Below are 20,521 nucleotides of genomic sequence, written 5' to 3' on the forward strand. Positions count from 1 at the left end.
TGTGACTCAGTATCCTCAGGGTTAAAAAAATATGTGTGGATTTATGCATTGCAAGTTTTTGGATTCATTGTCAGGTATTTAATTCTGATAAATACCTGATACGGTTAGCATTACTATATCAGGTATTAAATTCAGGATGATTATTAACAGACAACCTTCAGCTCCAGTGGTTTGGCTTGGTTCTCATATCCTGTCATATTGTCTTTCTGTCACCCCCAGCATGCCACCCAGGATTCTACAAAGCATTTGCTGGAAACATCAAGTGTTCGAAGTGCCCTCCGCACAGTTTCAGCTATGGAGAAGGAGCTGCGATCTGCCGCTGTGAGAAGGGCTTCTTCAGGGCTGAGAAAGATCCTCCAACTATGGCTTGCACACGTGAGTATACCACTTACTAATTACCTATTACTTATTACACACATACCCACATAAAGAAGATGTACAGGGCTTTTAGTCATACATTTTGATTTCATCAGAGTCAGGAGAGAACTTTGAACCTCACCGCCATTTATGCGTCTACTTTGGTTGAACCCAAACACCTGTTCCTGATCGGCTGAAAGAGAGTAATGACTAATGATGAAGATAAGGAATAATGTTAAGGAGATAGAGGTAATCGTATTGTATTTTTGGCTGATTAAACATTGTTTACTGTGAATTCACATTAAAAATTTCTATATTTGTGTATGTCTGAGACCTTGGAAGGGTTATTACTTTCTCTATAGAGCTGGTGGATTACTCCAGTGGTCTCTCAGACTTATCTGGTGTGAAACTGTACATTAGAGAGTCTCTGGATGAATTACATGGCTTTTGTTCAGCTGCCTCGTCTTCATCGATGATTCACTGGCTGTCATTACGACTTCATATTTGCATTAAATTACAGTTTAACCGGACTAATTCTCCTTTAATTAAAAAGCCATTTAGCTGTCACTGAGATAGACGGGGGCCATGTCTGAGAACTCTCCAGGGTGGAAGAGTGTATTTGTCTTTTACAGCAAGACCAAACCAAGTCAGTGGGGCTGTTGCAAGTTTACAGTGCAAGAAGCACTACTTTCAGAGGAAATCGTCACAGTGATTTCATCTCTAAATTTAGCGTCAAATAATGCAACAATTTGCCTCTGCTAACAGAAATCCTGAAAGGAAAATTATACCTGCATCCAGTCTGTTGCTAATGGAGAGCTATAAGAGCAGTTAACTCCTAACTTAACTGTTCGGGTAGCAGTCCTGCCCACCTATCTTTCCATTAACCTTAAAAGCAAAGTGCTGATCAAACATGTTTACGTATGAAAAATTACAAAATTACAAAAAAAAACTTGAATGTGAATATTTTCTGGTTTCTTTTGTCTTCCATGACAGTAAACCTGAATATCTTTGGGTTGTAGAGTTGGTCGACATTTAAGATGTCACATTGGTCAGTGATCAACATATTTTATCATTTTCTGACATGTTATAGACCAAGCAACTAATTGCCTGATCAAGAAAATAATTGTTAGATGCAGCCCTAGACATTCCCAGGGTGATAGCATCCATGAACTAACAATATTTAATTTTAGTGGCTTGTTTGAGGGCTCTTCAAAAGCTGTTGTTAGTTGTTGAACAATATCTTCCAGTCACCAGAGCATCCTTAATTTCCAAGGCCACTTTTGCACCCAGTAGAGACAAACACGGAGCAGAAAAGCTCGGGATGTATGACAACCCAGCAGACTAAGATGAGTAAACTACCACATCTATTTCCACAAGCTGTAAACTCTTTTTGGAACATGCATAATTCATTTTAATCAGAAGCTCAGAAGCCAAAGCATAAACTATTTGCTTGACATCTAAGTAAAAGAAAGAAATGGAGATTAAAGACAGGGGGCCTGAGCAGAAGACAAAGGAAGGGTGCAAGAAAGAGAGGATGTCACAGGAGGACAGATAAAGGGGGAGAGAAAGTGTAAAGACTGGATGGAGTAGACAGTGAGAGAAAGGAAGGAGGGTGCTGATACCAATCTCCCCCTAGAGGAGAATGGAAGCTGATTGATGGCAGCGGGGTTACTCTGCAGGAGGGAAGGTAGGTGGATTCTCCTCGATGGATAGAATAGAGGAGATGAGATGATGGCCGATAGAGGCAGAAAGAGATAAAGAGAGAGAGAGAATTGACATCCGCTGACAGTAGTGGAGTAGGGATGGGAGGAGCTTTCCTGTCTGCTCAGGTTTTTAGTAAAGGTAGGAAGGGAGAGGGATGGAGGGATGGTGAAGGAGAGGGAAACATCCCATTGTCTAGGCAGACAGTGAGCTTCGCAGGACAGGAGTGTTCAAATCCCTCCGGCCTTTTAACTCCACCCTGTTGACAGCTGGCTGCCTGCTACTTACCCTGACACACAAACACACACATCCACAGACCGCAAAAACACCTCACAGTGAAGTGAAATGTGAGGGAGGTGAAGGATGTTTACTGCACAGCAGAGCAATGCATGATGAAGAGTTATGTGGTTCAGAAGTAATACATGATTTTTATTTAATTTTATACAGTAATATACCTGTATTATGTAAAGTTGCATTTTTTTTTGATAGATTAACCAATTGTGACTATTTGTGTGAAGCACTTCAGCCGCAGTGTGCCTCAAGAGTCAATTTCTTAGTAAATATGTTTCCCCCAGTCCTTGATCACATAATAGCAAGGTTTATAAGGTTCCTTCTCTCCTGCGTAGTATTATTGGCAGTTTGTTTACTCTAAAAAAATGATGCCTCGATGAAACAACTGTAAGTAGAGGTTGTCTCATAATGTTCTTCAGCTCAACCAGGATATTTTTTTTTTATATGTTTAGTTGTGGGTTTTTTTTTTGTTTGTTTTCTATTTGTTTCCACCCTCCTTTTATCAGTTAGGAATTATTTCAATTATCTCTGCCCCTGACCTAGAAATTCTAATCAACCTTCTTTTCAACCCATTTCGACTGTTACTATATTTGGAACCTCCCTGCACATATTAAAAATGCACTGATCATCTGTAGTAAATTCACAAAGCAGCTGCTAGGTTTTTAACTGGAACTATAGACTAATCTGCCAGCTGATTTGTGCTCTCTTGTAACACTGCAATTATTGTGGTGGCAGATTTAAACTGATCATATATAGCAAAAATGCTTCGATTCATCACAATCGGCCCCCTATGACTCTGACGGTGTATCTGAGTGTGGAAGTCACTTGGACACAAAACATGTGACATTTGTTATAACACAGACTTTGAAAAAAAAACAAACATTACCATATGTAGTCATTAACCAACATTACACTAGCTTATGATTATACTTCAACCAGCCTGCAATCTATGACATGTAAAAGTGAAATTGTGATATTTGGATCCCAATTTGCGTCAATAAGAACACTCCTCAGCGTTATAGCTCAGTCAAACCTGAACACACAGACATAATACATATCTTCTTTGATTAAGCGTAACTCTCACTTTTTGCGTTATAAATGTCTCTAATGTCCCAATCACAGGTAAATTCTCATAAATCCGCTTTGAAGTCAGTTCAAACTAAGATGCTTCTCATAACTGCATATCTTGCCTTATAATCATCATGTTTTGAGATTTCTTCTGTGTCAAAGTAATACAGTGATAGTTGTCTGTACATCCATGGTGACGGTGCAAACGTCAACTGGTAATAGTTAATTCATCATGACTTTTCATGGTGCATGGCATGCCTGGTTCATTCTAACAAGAGCATGATGTTATCAACAACTTAACTCTCTGTTCCTACTGTAAGTCATGACCAACAACCACACATGACTATGCGTTTCCCCCAAGCTGTGGGATGATCAAACTCCCCACAGTTAATTATCTATCTATCTTTTATCTATTCATAAAATTTCTCTTCTTCTGACAGGCCCTCCATCTCCTCCTCGTAACTTGATGTTTAACCTTAACGAATCCTTTCTGACGCTGGAGTGGTCTCCTCCCAGCGACACCGGGGGCCGCCGAGACCTCACTTACAACATCCAGTGCAAACGCTGTGGCCCGGAGCCCAGCCAGTGCCAGCTTTGTGAGGAGGACCTTCGTTTCCTGCCACGACCATTAGGCCTGACCAACGCCACTGTCACCGTGATGGACTTCTCAGCACACGCCAACTACACTTTTGAGATTGAGTCGCTCAACGGTGTGTCAGATATGAGCTCCTTCCCTCGGCAGGTAGCCATCATCACTGTCAGTACTGATCAGGGCGGTGAGTATGTATTATTTAAATTTAATTGCGTAATGTTAAGAGTCACTTCTATGTTGTTCCACTTTTGCAACACTGTTTAGAAACATGGACACTTGATCCATCTATAGTACATCCAATACACAGTACAAGTCCATTGTGTTATGTAAGAAATTGTACAAAAATATCTTCTTTTCAGTTTAGTGAGGAGAAGAAGGTTCAATTTCTTACCACCCGTACTGCTATATAATTTTTTTTATGGTTATACATTCATGAAACACATCTTTCTTTGCATGTTTGTTACTCTCCATAGAAGAGACAAGAGCAGCTATTCAATAAGGAAACCTGAAACCTGAGATCACAGTCTAATAAGATATTGATTAAGTGATGAATTAATTGATTATGATTCATTTAGATAATTAATTAGTTGTAGTAGCTCTATATGTTATGGTTTGGTGTCAACATGTCAATGTATGCCTCCTCTGTAGATATGAAAGAGATAAGTCTGTTGCAGTATTAATACAACAGAATCTCACTTGATATTTTTCCACAATTCAACCTTGTACTTGTATTCCAAGACAGGATTTAGTTATTGTCCTAAATAAATGGCCACAACAAGCCAATTAGCATGTCTTTTACTGTTATTTTGAATTAAAATCATTCAAAATATTTGATATTATCAAATTAAATAAATTTAAAGAATGAAGAATTTAAAGTGGCCCTGTGCTGTCTGAATTCTTTGAAATTTGAAGTTTGCATACTTCTTTCAAAGCATGATTTTTAGTGTTGTCCTCTCTCCTCTCTCGTCGCCTTTGTTGCAGTTGGTAGAGAAAGACGGGCTTAGAGTTAATGCAGAAAGAAATTACAGTAAACTTTCCTCAAGCATTTGTAGTTTTGCATCCTAAATCACTTCTGTAAATGATGGCAGGAGGCCAGGCAGAGGTTGTCTCTAGCTACCTGCTTGCTCCAAATAAGGTTTTTATGCTGAAAGGCCCATATTTCCTCTGAGACACGGTATGGTGTGTAGAGTGCTTATGCTTTTAATTTGTGATTTGCAAACACTGTGTTTTCTGTTTTCTCCCTCCTCCCTTTCCTCTCCTCCCTTGACTATTCTCTCTCCTGTTTTCTTTCTGTCAGTTGTTTGTCCTCCCTCTCTCTCCCTCTCTCTCTCTCGCTCTCTCTCTCTATCTCTCTGTCTCTCTCTCTCTCTCTCTCTCTCTCTCTGTCCTGTTTCACGTTTCCAAACATGTTTGTTCTTTCTTCCTTCTTTGTTCTCTCCTCCCTTCGCTCACTCCTCCCTCCCTCCATCTGTCTGTTGTTATGGGAGTCTGGGAAAAATACATTTTGTCATACAGCCACAACACATTAAATGCATTATTCTGTGTCACTGGGGACAGCTCTAGCCTTTAAAGGTAACTCAATGTTTAAACCCAGCCTTTTTATTTCATTAGGATGCCCAGTTTAGCATAAAGCTGTGGCAGGTCCCTAAGCTATACACAAGACTCATTTCATCACTAATATACCCAGCTACTGCTATTTAAAATGCTCAAGGGACGAGTCAGATTCTTTGCCCCCATTCAGTCGTAAGCACACTGATTATGACTATCAGATGGACAGAAACTAGAGTCTGGTCTGTGTCATTTCTGTGTAATTTTATGGACATTTTGAAGGTTTTATGATTGCATAGCTGGTTGTATAAAGGCTATAATCTTACAGTGCACGATCCAGCCCATGTGTTGATGATCATCATTTATATTTCTAAGTATTTGTGAATATTTCACATTGAACTCTCTGCATTTCGTGACAGGTGGCTTGTTATTACTGCTGGCAAAAAAATGAATGACCAAAGCTGTTCTTTTTTTTTTGTTTTGTTTTAGTTCAGCACATACTGGGTCTACACTGATACATAGTGCTTTCAGCTTGGCACTCTGAGTCAAAACTTATAAACCTTTCACCTTCTCCTGCCTACTCAGCTTTTGTATGTAACCAAGCTAACTCCCATCGATTGAGATGGACCATTTACAACCTTAAACAGAGGTACAACAGCTCTCTGACAAAGTGCAGCTTACTTTAAGCAGTGCAAGTGGTGACTCACACATTTTCTCCTCAGGGCTTGCCATAGCTGAACAAGCCCTGATTTACTGAGGTCATTCAGTACAACTGAACACCCGTAAGCTCAACTTAACTCACTTCACATGCCGAAGAATACAGAGGATATTGCTTATCGCTTGCCAGATTTCTGATGTGCAGTGCCAGACAGTCATTTTCTCTCAGCCTGTGAATGCTATTCCTGGATGCCAAAGTTTTGCAACCAATTTCTTATTTCTGCTACTCTCATGATACAGCCTGTGTAACTGTTGGTGATTTTTTTTTTGTTTGTTTTGTTTTAATAGAACAAACAATACACATGTTGATTTACGTCTAATCAATACGAGTATAACCTGCTAGAATGACCTATACCATGTGGTCTAAATGGGGCATGAGAACTAGCCATAATTTGACTACTGTCTTGTTATATACAGTAGTACTGCAGCAAATACAGCACAATCACAAAGATTGCTTTCTGATGAGCGTCTTGTACTGAATCAAAAAATAAAAACTTCATTATAGTTTTTATTGCAAGTGTATAAGTAATGTTACCCATTGCCAGATTTTATTTTTTTGTTTTTGTTGTTTGTTTTCTAAAGAAATAGTGCACATTGATCAGTATCACAGCCAGTAAGTGCCAATTAGCCAAATGGCCAATTATTAACTGTGTCCCTGGACCAGATGTTGAATTAACCAAGTCACAGATGGAGATTGTTTACATTATGTAAAAGTTTTTAGGAAACATAGCTAAAACTTTGAACAATAGCTGTGCTATACAATATTTCTATCTAAATTAGGTTTTTAAAATATTATTGACCCTCAGGCTTCTAGTTTCATGATGGTGTGCTGTAATGGTACAGTGGTTTAACTGTGATAAGCCTAATCTTATATAACAAATCTTATAATACACAACTTTTTCCTACACTCTTTCAGCTAGAGAAGGACATTTACCACCTTTGTGTCTGACCTCTTCTATTTTAGGGAAGTTGGCTCGTCGATGCACAGTAGGATTCCACCACTTGCTGGGAAATGGGCCAGACCAATATAGAGACTGTGGTTTACAATACAGTGATACATATTATTTCTATTATGGTTAAAGAACTAATACAGACCACTATATATCACCTATGTGGCTGCATTTCCACCACAGCTTATACAGTCACAGCTACTATACTTTCCTCAATAAATGCACAGCATAGATGTTACATTTATCTTGCCTGTAGATATATACACCTTCAGTATGTCATCTTTTTAAATATCAGAACATGTATTTTGTCTAGTTTTCCATAAAATGTTACAGTCCTGCAAACACTGACTGTAGCACCACCTACAACTTGGCATTGAAAGAGGGATCAGGTCCATCTGACAGGCTTGCTGATTCAATGAAGAATGTCTTTATCGGCAATTTAAAACTGCAGTGTTTTGTTAAAAGTGTGCATAGGGTCAGGAAATTGACTCAACTCACAAATAGCCATGCTGCCCTTTTAATGAAAAGAAGAACTTTCTTGCTGCAGTGATGAGTTTTTTTCTGTAGTGATATGCATACATACAAATATTTTTCCACATATGGTTCCCCAGACACATCCACCTAAACCTCTGTGATGGGCTTGTTTGGAAAGGTGCGCAGAAAACTCTAAGACCATTAGCATAGCGGTGCCATCAGCAGAAATGAGACAGGCATGTGAATTTCTATGTGTTGTGAGGAATATCGAGAGTCTCCTGTAATAATGTGCACCAGTCACAGATAAATTAGGCTTAGTCATTAAAATGCAGATGGCCCTTTTGGTAAATGCTTTGTGACAGTGAGGTCAGTATATGAATTGTTGTCCCTATGATGGGCTGTTGTGCCAACACACACATTTTAGTCCTATACACATGCATGAGTAGCATAGAGAAACTATATAGGCCTGTGATAATTTCCTGTCAGGCATAACCTTTTTCAATATTTTGTGATTCATACAGTGAAGCTCATCTGATTTATGCACAATCATCAATCTCTATAACACACACACATGCACCGAGACTGTGTGAAGAATTATAAAGCATAAGGATTAACAGCAGGGGAGTGTCTTGCCTGGGGTAAATCCCCTCATATTTGGAGAAAGAGCAAAAGAGACGGGGGAAATTATGTGTGCATTTGCGGTTCTTGAAGTCAGCACTGGGAGCGTGATACTGCCGTGATTTGGCTGACTTATTAGTTTATTGTCAGCTTTAGGACAGAAAAGTTCATACCTGGAAAAAAACACATCTCCTCATCCTCTCCGATGTTAAAGTTCCTATGGCTTTTGGCTATACAGTCAGCTGGTCTGTGCTGTAGGAAGAAATTTGAGTCACCACCAACATAGTAGTTTCCTAAATGGATCCAAAAACCTTTAGTCCCTGCAGCTATCTGCATACTCACTAAACAAGCAGCACTCTTCCAAACAGCAGACACTGCAGTTTACTTGCCCGAGTGCTGCCCTGCTTGGGGGAACCCTATGTGCCTTCCCAAAGTGGGTGACTGGGTCAGGAGAAAGAGGCAGGAGCCAGACACAGCTGGAGGACAAGTGACAGCTGGATGAGGATGTGGAAGGTTAAGTGAAGGGAGTAGAAGTGAAATGAGGGAGTGAGCGCGAGAGGTAAATGGAGAGGGAGAGAGAGAAATAGACCTGTAGGAAATAAATGAACAAGGAGAGAGAGAGAAAGATGTTATGAATGTGCAGAGCAGGAGAAGAGCGGGACAGAGACAAATGAAGTGACAGAGAGAAAGAAGAAGGTGAAAGAAGATAGAAAATGAGAGGCAAAGTATGAGAAGATGATTGAGTGAGGAGAGGATCGAAAGAGCAAAGAAAGGGGTGGCAGAATGAAAAAGAGGGTAAATTAGCTGACAAGAAATGTGGGCAGAGGATAAAGAGAGTGCAGGGAAAGAGATGCAGACAGAGACACATCTGTGCATTTCTTTGTGTGTGTGTGTGTGTGTCTGCACTGTAAAAACTTGAAATTGTTCACATTCATGTGATTTTTCATAAAGCTAAAAGAAATTGCGAAGTGGTCATCCCAGCTATTGTAATTTATTTGCATCAACTAACTTTATTTATTATCTTGTGAAAAGTTGGGCTCCTGAAAATGCATCCATTACAAAAACATAAGTACATCAATTAGACACAAGATGCAGGTTGGCAACTACTTTTAGCTTACTCATTTTGTCTTCTTAGTTACGAGAGTTAACAACTCAACAGACTAGAAATGTAGAACTTTTAGTTTGTGCATCTCAAAGAGTAAAAATAACGACAACATTTTCAGTCTCAAAAGAGATGTTCGTTGTACCGCAGACAGTGTTTACAGTGCTTCGCTAGCTTGTTGTGCCACATATCACAACCTCTTTGTGCTGAAGTTCTTTGAGAAATTCGGGGCAAAGGAACAAGTCACCCAGTGAAGACGTGTGGCTCATTAATGTGTTTTTAAAAGTTTTTGGACAAATGCGGAGGTCTATGAGATTTGCTGACAATAAGAAAAATATAGAAAATCGCCTTATCCTTTAAGTTGTGTAAGTTTTGGACTCAAAACTCAGAAATGTATATAAGTAAGTTGCCTTGAAAGTTTGAGTTTCCTCAGCTTTTTTTGCCAGTATGTGTGTGTGTGTGTGTGTGCCCGCGTGTGTGTGGTTATATTTTGTTTATTTGAAAATGAATGTACATATATAGCATATGGAAAGGGGAATTCAGAAGTAATAGCGTGGTTTCATAATGCAAACTTAGAAATAAGTTTTGAGAGGGGGTGGACAGGTGGATGACTGCAGAAAAGAGGCAGAGGAGGAGGAGGAGGAGGAGGAGGATGAGGAAATGGCCTAGAAACAGGAGAGTTGCTTTAATCACAGGAAGCAGCTGGGTAATTGTGTACGTCACTGAAAGCAATCAGACTCAGTTCGGGTTCTCAGTTGCAGCGACACATCAGAACAGCAACTTGAGACTCTAATCAGACAGTCTTTTGTAGATGAAAAGCCAGTGGGTAAAACTAACAATCTTGGATCTGCATGTTCATAAGGAATGTTGTGGGAGGAGCTGGCTGGTGGAGTGCTGCTCACTGACTCATCATTGACTACAAGTGTCCAGATCATTTACATTTGTTTCGCTCACCTGAAGGCAGATGTGGCCATCCACCAAATCAAAGATGATTAGAGTATGCTTATCTGCTTGTAAACACACTGCACCATGGATGAATTCGGGGTTGAAGGTATATCGTATTTACTGGCTTGTGTAGACTGTAATTATCACAGGAAAACTGGATGAAAGAACACAATGCTCAGAACCAAAATGCTGCCAAATGGTTTCCTATTCTAATTCTCACTGCGGGCATCAGCAAAGAAAATACATTTCACGTTTCTAACCTCCATATAACTTGTGTCTGTCTTGTGTCTGTCTCACATGTTGCTCTAGATAATCTTATATTACTGTAACCATTAGTATCTTCATCATCTGTCATCTATCATCTCCAGTAAACGGTGAAAAACACACGGATATGCCAACACCATGCATAATCAGAGGCTTCATCAAAATCTAAATTGATTTGAGAATGTGCTTACCTCGCATGCAAACTAACTACATCATGCACACAAAGTTAATGGTGTGCAGAATAGGGTGTAGTAATGACAGATTAATAAAAATGATGATCTTATGGTAAACCTGAAGATGTTGTATGCAGAATATTCAGCAGTGTTACCCAGCCAGTACAGCAAACCAGTGCAGCTGCACTTTGTGGCTCAAGGTATCATATTTTTTTATCAGTATTGTGTTGTATTTCAGGGGATAGTAGTGATATTGTCAAAATATCATTTAGTGTCATGGCAACATCTTCCATTATGGATCACTGTTGGATGACCTAATGCTTCTCCCCAATTTTCAAGTTCTTGAGAAATGTTCAATTCTCTCTGAAAATTTCTCTCTGGAGAGTCAATCAGAGACACTAATTTTTAATAGGTTGTTGCTTGTTGGCGGATGGATGGATAGATGGATAAATGGATAAATGAATGGATGGTACAGACCAACTATATTTTCATTGAATTAAATTGTGCTATATTGGGACAGGTATCGTTATCAGGATATGAAATTACTTGTATCGGGATATGAAATTTTGGTCATATCGCCCAGCCCTACGTCGATTAATCCAAAAACACGTAAATCCAAGCAGAGAAGTTAGGCAGTACTTTAGTTAATCTAAAGTCAGTTTGATGGAAGATATTCCAACTCAGGGAGTGATCAAAACACAGACAGAAAAACATTTTAAAAAAAACATAAAAAGCTCAAGCAAAATGCAGGAAGGCCACGTCAATTACACGAGCAGTGAAGTTCACAGTCAGTTGTCTATTTAGCAAAGCACCTCCCAAAACCACAGTTAGAAAAGTTAGCATTTCACATTAATTAGCATAAAAATGCAGTACCACAAATTCAACAAAATAATCAAAAGGTACAATCAAACCTGGAGAATTAAAAACAAAATTGAATACAAACACCATCAAACCATTAGTGTAATAAACTCTAAAACTAAAAAAACAGTCTTTCAGTTGTAGATTTTTTGAATGCTTTTGAATGCTTTAAGCATTAAAATGTGGTACTGACTCAGCTGACCTGATACTGAAGGGAAATTTGTTCTACAGCGCTGGAGCTAAAACAGTAAAAGCACAATCCGCCATCTGTCTTGTGTGGGTCTTTTAACAGCCTTTGGTTTGCACACCTGAAGATATGAAATATTTGATGGAGCCAAACCAGGGACTACTTTACTTTAAAAGTAGCCAAAATAATCTTAAAATGAATGGGAAACCAATGCAGCCAGGACTACAGACATATTGTGAGCTGTGAAGGCATGTCTCCCATATTCCTCATGTTTGTGATGAATACTGTATGTTATTTCCCTCCATTTCACAAACCAACTGGGGCAAGTGATGGTGCTTAGAAATATCGACACTGACAGTCCTGCCTGCAGTTCTGTCTCCTTTCATGTTACATGTCAGACTTCTTGGTTATTAGAAATAGTAGAAACTGTTACACAAACTTCTATTGATTGAGCTGTATATAGCTAAAATATAAATAAGCAATTTAGACTTAGTGTGCAGTGTTCAGTTGCTCCATAAAGATCATGTCCAGTGGCAAGCATTGCTTAAAAAATGTATTTAGAGAAAGTAATGATATTGTAACATCTGGAAACATCTGCCTGCACAACAAAACCTTGATCATTGCCACCATTAACATCAGCCAAATTATAACTTATATTTTTCTTGACCTATAATTACTACAAGTCAAAATGATTAACTCCTCACTTACATGAATATTAGCTGTTTTTCCCTTTAGGCTTATTGCTGTTTTACTATCATTTCTGTAAAACATGAATGAGCTGAGTGATAAATCTGATCTATGTCTCTCGATTCCAATTAGGCTCACCTTTTTTTTTTGCACTTTTTTGCTTCTCATTTCTTTGACATATAAAAATTCACACACATTTCAAGATGTGCTGACATATTGAGAAAGAGAGACAAGTACAAATTGAACACACTGCATCAGAAAAGACTGAAGTGTTTCTCGGTTTAAGAGCCATGTCACCGATAAAGCACTGGCGTGTTGACACGTTAAATAAATTCTTGGTGAATTTAGACAATATCAGGAAAAGCATTTTATTCAACTGAACTCTGAAGCTGCTTTTCATCAATTTGTTCACATTTATCTATGCGATATTGACAGCTTTAGTTTAATGTACCTATGACATGGCGCATGTGTTGGTTCTGTGGGTCTCATAGGAGAATGTTGTCGTATTATAGCATACAAATGGTCAGATCCAAAGGTGTAAGTCCTGGTAGAGAATACTGTTATTTAAATAAATAAATATTGTTATTGGCTGTTAAAAGCCCATAACTGTCTAACCTTAATAGCATCATGTACACAAAATTGTCTAAATCAGTTTCTATTAAAAAGAAAACCTCTGGTCCAACTTGATCTGCAATGGCCCTCTGCCATGCCCTAAGCCAGCACCAGCACAATTATGCAGCAGGGGCTATATAGTAAATGAATAGTGTGTAACTCCTGGCCTTCTAAGCCACTGTACCCCTCCCAGGCAGGCAGCCCTCTCCCGGCATTGCGCCACGCTCTAACTAACTATGACAAATTAGCCCCACACTTAATTACTAGCCTGGGAAAATCAGAATGATGTTTATTGGGCGCGGCATCATAAAGCGGTGTGTCCGTGCCCCGAGACCAAAGTGCCATGCCAGAGAAACACTAATAATAACAACAGCCATACAAATTGGCTGAGTGGAATGACCCGGGGCCCCGAGGCGCCGGTCGGGGGTTGGGATGAGGGGGAAGGTGACTTTCTGTGGATGAATCAATACTGTTCTCTGCTGTGCTTCTGTGCTGAGCTCCAGCTACAATTGTAGATCTGCCTGAGAGAGCAGAAATCCACTTTCTGTGTGTGTGTGTGTGTGTGTGTGTGTCAGCAGGGCGATCCTTACACCATTATGGGTTAATAGAAAAAAAGTAGGCGCTGATGAAAAATGCTGAATATATGACATTACAGAACAAGTTTTTTTCTCCCTTGACATACAGTTATATGGGCACGTGTATCATGGGGGTCCTCTGTCTGATAAAGATTAAGTATGTATGTGTATGTGTGTGTGTGTGTGTGTGTGACCGCAGCTGAGCTGGTGGCACTGGCCTTGTGGAGAGAGCGGTCGTAAATAGGGCCTCCATGCTTGCTGGCTTATTAACACTTGATTTATCTGCCTCTCTATAAGGAATGCTCGCCCTTGGCACCCAAGCCTAGATATCGCCCCCAGGGAGCCCCAATTACCCAGTGCCATGTTCGTATGTGAAGGTGTGTCAAGGGAATATTTCGTGTCGTGTCATAGATATCATGTGTGCGCATGTGCCTTATGTTGTATACATGAATGTAACTATTGAGTACCAGGGTCATCTTCATCATCACTCTCTCTCTCTCACGCACTCGTACACACACTCTTTATGCTTCCTGTGGAGGGAGATACAAGGGGGAACAATAGGATGGGATAAATTTATTCGACAGCTCTCTGCCTCTACAGTGATTTATCAGAGTATTTATCCTGGTGATGTGCCTTTATCTGTCTCTTTTTCTCTTTCTTTCTGTCTCTCCCTCTCCCTCATCTTTCTTTCCCTCCCATACTTGTACAATAAGTCCGTGTTGGAGCTTGAATTGTGTGTTCATCATTATAGGCACTGACACTACATTCCATTAAATTTTACTGTGGTGAGACAGCTGCATGGCATTGATTTACTGTATTAAGGCTAAAGTTTAAAGGCCTTATCTCATTTTATTCATAATGTTTGGCTTCCTTCCCTTATTTCCAAGACATGTTATCCTGTTTCCTCTATAATCCCATCAGTTAAATGTCATGCTGATCAACTGTGGGGTTTTTTGTTTGTTTTATCTCTCCCTGTCTGATCTTTGTGTCTTGTGAAAAAAGTTCAGCTATATTTCATATATTTTGCACTGAATGCTGACTATTTAATGCATCTTTTTTATCACCATCCAGCCATCATTACATTGTAGATAATGATAAATGCAGTAAAGTAAGAGGGAAATGAGTAATGAATCCTGATAAAGCCTTACGCATAGAAAATAAAGGTTTCTAAGGTGATACTTGAGGAAAGACATTTATCGTTACATTCATGTTGACATTCATGTATTTTTTCCTCAGGATGGTTATATAATTATTGCACAATATTCCCTATTTAATACCTACAATAAAATGTAAATTTGCGATACATTTTATTTTTCATTAAAAGATTATTGTAATTGGTTTGTGAATTATATTGACATAATACTCAGACTGACTGTACAACAGTGCTGACTAAAGTAGTTCTACAAATCTCCCTTCTACATTCATTAAAGCTATATAATGGTTTATATTTTAATAATGTTTAAATCATGTCCTGGTCTAATGTTGCCTGGGAATATGTTCCGCTTAATATACATGTCAATGAATTAAAGTGTTACTGAAGAGCAGAATATGAATAATTTTGCAAAGTTTCAATCACTCCTCTTTTACATGACATATGACATGGTTGTCTTCATTCATCTTAATATTCAGTGTGTAATCCTGTTAGTGATGCATCCAAATGAGAATATTTTACTGAATTAAAACAAATGTTTTGTTTTCAAGAGGCAGTTCAGGCGTAGGTTTTGACAATAAACAACATGAATCTATTTCAGAATCTATTTTGATTAGTACACAACACATTTGATTTCTTGAGGTCGCACTTGGTGCCACATTGCACCTTCTTACCATCCGCAAACAAAAAACAGCATGTGCATACTCCCGGCTTCATACTGGGTCTGCAATACAGTGCTTACGATGATCAGTGAAGTGAAGTGCAAGATGAAAGACTCACATTACACCATGAAAGTGTTACCTGAGGGGAAATGAGTCTATCAACACTTTGCAGCGTGAAAGGCCTTGGCAGTTTATCAAAAAGTGTTGTTTTCAAAAAGTTTGACTTTTTCCGAAAAACTTCCTGTGAATCCCATCTAATAAGCATTTGTGAGGGTGGTTTAACTCAAAAACATTCAACTGAAGTGAGAAGGTGGTTGGAAAATCAGATAAAGAGGATGGATTAAAAATATCTCAAAGCTGAGAGCAAAACCTGTAATAATGTGATCCCAGTTCATGCAGATTTTTTTTCAGGTACAATCTAAGTGTTTACCTTTCTGTGCTCCTGTTGCTCCTGGGGGGCAACACTAGTACGTATGTGCAGAGTTTGACACAAGAAGGCTGTTTTCACACCTGCTGAAGGAGGAACGTTTCTCTGTGCTCACTTTAAATCTGAGTTTGAGGCGTGTATCTATGAGCATGATTTGTAACATCACAACAATTTTGAAGCCAATCGTGGTCCAGTATGAAACTTAGACAAGTTTCCAGTGCACATACACTGAGGATGGACTTCACAGTGATGTAGGAAACATCTTGTGCCCAGCAGTTTAACTTTTGAAATGAAAAATGTTTTCATATTCATAGATTCTGGATTTTTTAATTAAGGAGAAGGGATAGATATCATTTTAATGACTTTTAAGTATTTTTAATGTAGAAAAACCATATCAGACAAATTATTAGCCAAACCAGAGTATTTTTATATATATAGTCTTCAACTATATCTGGAGGGGATCTTTCAGTTCCTTTCATTTCAGTTCATATTTGTTCAACTCAGTTAAGCGGTGCAGTATAAGGAAGAATTATTTCTCAAAACAGTTCAACAGTCCAGTGTGCAATCATGATTGTGTGCAAGTTTAATTAGAATATATAAGAATCGGGGTTTTTCCAACATAGAGGATTTTTTGTTGTTTAATAGCAATTTATCGAAAATCTGTTGAACAAGAAGAACATAAATTTGAGTACAACATCTTTGACTTCCAGCAGTCGACTCCCCACATCCACTGTGTGACTCATCCACAGCTGCTGTATTTTACACATACGGTTCTCCAGACATTGTCCAGAGTTCATATGCGAAAATGGCTAGAGACACCTAGCAGAAGACAGCCTTCTGGGCTTCAGGGCAAATGTATTGAAAGTGTCTGATGCGCACGTTTTGAAGTACATGTATTGTTTTAAATGGCCAAACACATTATGAAGTGTGTCAAACTGCCTTGACGCCTCTACTCCGACCTTGTTTTGATTTTGGAGCATCATATGACGACCCAGCAACCAACGCTGCACAAGCGACCTGAGAGTACTAGCGAGCAACAGAGAGAGAGACAGCAGGGTGGTGGTTGAGCGAAGAGAAGGAGCAGAAAGCCAGTGAATGAGAGAAATAAAACGTCATTTTCTGATTGTTTCATGGTGGTTATAAAGCACAAATAAACACTCAACAGATGATTTACTGTGGAAACAGGCATTCTTAGTTTCATTTTGCTCCTCCGCATTTCTCCTTTTCATAGATTTCTGTCAAATAAGGTAACTAGGGTTAAGGTAAATAAGGTAAGGACAGATCATGCTTACTGTCATGCATTGTCACCCACCAAAGGCCCATCCTGAGCCAGGAAAAACCCTGAGAATATGGCTCTCATATCACTCTCCCTTTCTCAGCAGTTCAAAACACTGTGTTAATGTGTTTGTCTTGTTAGTTATGTCTTGACAGCCTTTTGGGAAATGGTGGAGATGGAAATTTCCTCTGCTCTAGATTGCATTGCTTTCTGCATTCTGAGCCTACCTGGTCTCAGTGGACAGTGGGAAGCTGTGCACTGATCACTTTGCGGCATGTAGACTTGAAATGCTCATACCTGTATCAGAGTCCCCAACACTCTTTGCTCACCTAATTAATGCTCATTATATATTAACACTAAGAGTGAAAATTTTAGTTCTTATTTATTAATTTCAATTTGTAGTTCTTAGTCCATTTAAATAATTCTAAGTTGTTAGTATGCTAAGATAATGTGTTGGAAGGTTTATTTAGTTAGTGGAGAGCACAGGTAGCTGTGGTAATGGTAAAGGTGAGCAGAATCGCCAGTCAGCAGTTCTGTTCAGACAATCACAGTTTGGAAATGACAACCGGATTAGGAGATTCAGTCTGTTGTTTGACTGCAGATCAGAGTGACATGGACACAGTGTGTGTGAACAAGTAAACAGAGCCTTTTCCACTGATCTTGATATAGATGAGAACAACTTAACAGTGGTAAATGTACACAACAAATATGGCAGCAGATGTGGCTCCAAAATGCTTAGAAGACATAAACATTAAAAATGCATGACTAATGAGACTAAACTGTACTAACTAACTTTACTAACTGTTAAGTAAAACTAACAGAAATCAAATTACTAAAATTTGACTAAACTAATATTCATTATTGTCATAATGATAAAAAACCAAAATCAAAACCAGGTGCCGAAATTAAAACTGTTGTTCAGTATAGCAACCCCCTAACACCAATGATATGGTTTCTCTGTGGTCTTTTGGAGTTCCCATCTATTCAATCCCATTTGAGTGACTTCAACACCCAGGGGTGTTTGATCGCATCACACACACACCAGCAATTCCCCTCACTAACACCCTCACAGTCCTCATGTCTCCATCCTCACACTTATTCCTTTCACACTGATCCTGGTGCGGAATACCAAGCAGATCAGAGCAGGCTTCAGCTGTATTACTGGAAATAATCAAGTGTTTGCTGTTGTTGTTGTGCGCCCATTTTCATCTCTACATGAAGAACTCAGAGGATATTTTTTCCACTGTAGGCAACATTGTGTGTGTACAGTATGTGTTGTAGACTTGTCTTCTTGTTGAAGTGTTGATTAGAAAACTAGTCATACTAGATCAGAGAGCTTTGTTTTTAGATGAAATGCAACTGAACATGACTTATGGGTAGATAAATATTTTATTTGTCATTGTGTGTAAGTGTGGCTGTGTGTTTGTAGATGTTTAAAGATGTGTTTGTCTTTGTCATGTACAATGCATCACATATAATGTGTTTTTTGACAGCATTATTAGCACTTTAGTTTCTTACTGTCTTAGACTTGGGTGTGCAATGAAAACATTTTGGGAGTTTTTTATTTTTTTAATACAAACAAAGTAAATGTTAAGCATAAGTGGCAACTACAACAGCTTAAGGCTGAAGCCAATGCAGAAGTAATTTATAGTGCAATGCCACCGATCACTGTTGGATGCTTGCGCCAAAAGATCTCTGGCTCCAACTGACTCCCATTCAAAAAGCGTCAACTTCTCTCTAGAAGTACTAAATCAATCATTTTTTTCCACAAGTCATTATGGCCTCTAATAAGTGTACTGGTGGTCATTTTTGAAATTATTTCTCCGTTAATAAGATTTGAAGACTTACAGTAGCTTTGATGTCTCTCCATGTGGGCATTGATTGACAGCTATGATTGACAGTTGGCTTACCTGCTGCTCTCCTCAGCTCTGGGACTCGCACTGAGTCGGACTATTGTCAGATTATTTTGGTAAGTTTAATGTTACTTGACTACAATACCTGCCCTGTTAGCAAAATGTAGGTAAAGTAGCTAACGTTAGCCCAAATGTGCACTGCTCAATGTTCCCAGTAAGCTAGCATTAGCTTCAGTCTGAGGTAGCTGGGCGTGTTTCCAGAGCGTGAAATACAACACCCCACACTCCTTGGAAGGTCCTGGCTCCAAATGGAAACGATAGTGCCAATGGCTCCAATGCAAACCAATGGGTGACGTCACACCTCGTAACATCCATCTTTATATACAGTCTATGGTTAAGCATCAAAGTTCATTCTTGACCTTGGAAATTGTAATTTCACAAAACATTCCCAACTAAAGGTCCACTAACTTTTTCTGGAAGTGTCAAGCATTAATTTGCTTACCTGCTGCAGGGATATCATGGTGACTCAATGATATAAAGACATACTATATAACCACAACACCCATGATTCCATTCCAGTTCGAGACATTTTTTGCATGTCATCCATATATCTGCGTATATGTATTCATGTATTCTTGTATATACATAACATTCCCATGACATGTACTTACAGGACATGCATATACAGCTCATTGCATGTATATACTTATCAGGCAGCTGAGTTGAATCTTCCTGGATAACGTCAATTGTTCTTTGATGTACTTGGTATTATTAGAAGCCATGGATGTACATGTGAAAAACCCACACATACTGCACCCACCCGCCCTGCTTTTCACTAGGTGGAAAATAATGAGACATAGCCTATATTTTATGGAATATTTAAACCTGGAGGAGAAAAGATCAAATCATAGGAGATTCAAGACCACTCATTGTATGCAATGTGTCCTACTAATGCTATTCCAATGACATGACAAAGACATGGCATGGTAATGACATGACAATGCTTCCTCAAACTCCTCATTACTGAGGATAGTGGACGGATGTGGCTACGGCTTGCTCTCTGTGCAAACTAAATAAGCTTAATTTCTGGATGGATGTTCTGCGCTGAGGGGTAAATGGACCAGTCTGCAGAGGAAACCACTTTACCAAATATATGCAGCGTATTTTGAGCTTTACTTATTGATAATGCTGCACTTACAGTATCTGCAATAGATTCACACTAGCATGGCACATGACGGTTAAACTGGGACAAACACTGACAGAAGTGACTCACCACTCACTCACTGGCTGCCAGAAAACCAAAGGATCTGTCTTGCTTTGGAGAAAAAAGTAAAAGCTGTGCTGCTTTGAAGGCATTCGCCCTCAGTGCACCCTTGCCCTTTGACAGGACCTCTTTTCCTCTTCTTCTCTTGGGTTCTGTCTATCTACTGTATA

At 39.1% G+C, this 20,521-nt stretch overlaps 1 protein-coding gene across 2 annotated transcripts in view; it reads left to right on the forward strand.

Moving 5' to 3' along the window:
- The window catches only part of LOC122991993 (ephrin type-A receptor 6-like), a 191,665-nt gene that overhangs the window by 104,173 nt on the left and 66,971 nt on the right, over positions 1-20,521 (forward strand). For both annotated transcript variants that reach the window (XM_044365502.1, XM_044365503.1), the window contains exons 4-5: positions 220-375; positions 3,858-4,193. In XM_044365502.1, the coding sequence (XP_044221437.1) occupies positions 220-375; positions 3,858-4,193 (492 nt within the window). The remainder of the gene's footprint in view (positions 1-219; positions 376-3,857; positions 4,194-20,521) is intronic.

The sequence above is a fragment of the Thunnus albacares genome, chromosome 11 (assembly GCF_914725855.1).
Source record: "Thunnus albacares chromosome 11, fThuAlb1.1, whole genome shotgun sequence".
In the NCBI taxonomy this organism is placed as follows: Eukaryota; Metazoa; Chordata; class Actinopteri; order Scombriformes; family Scombridae; genus Thunnus; species Thunnus albacares.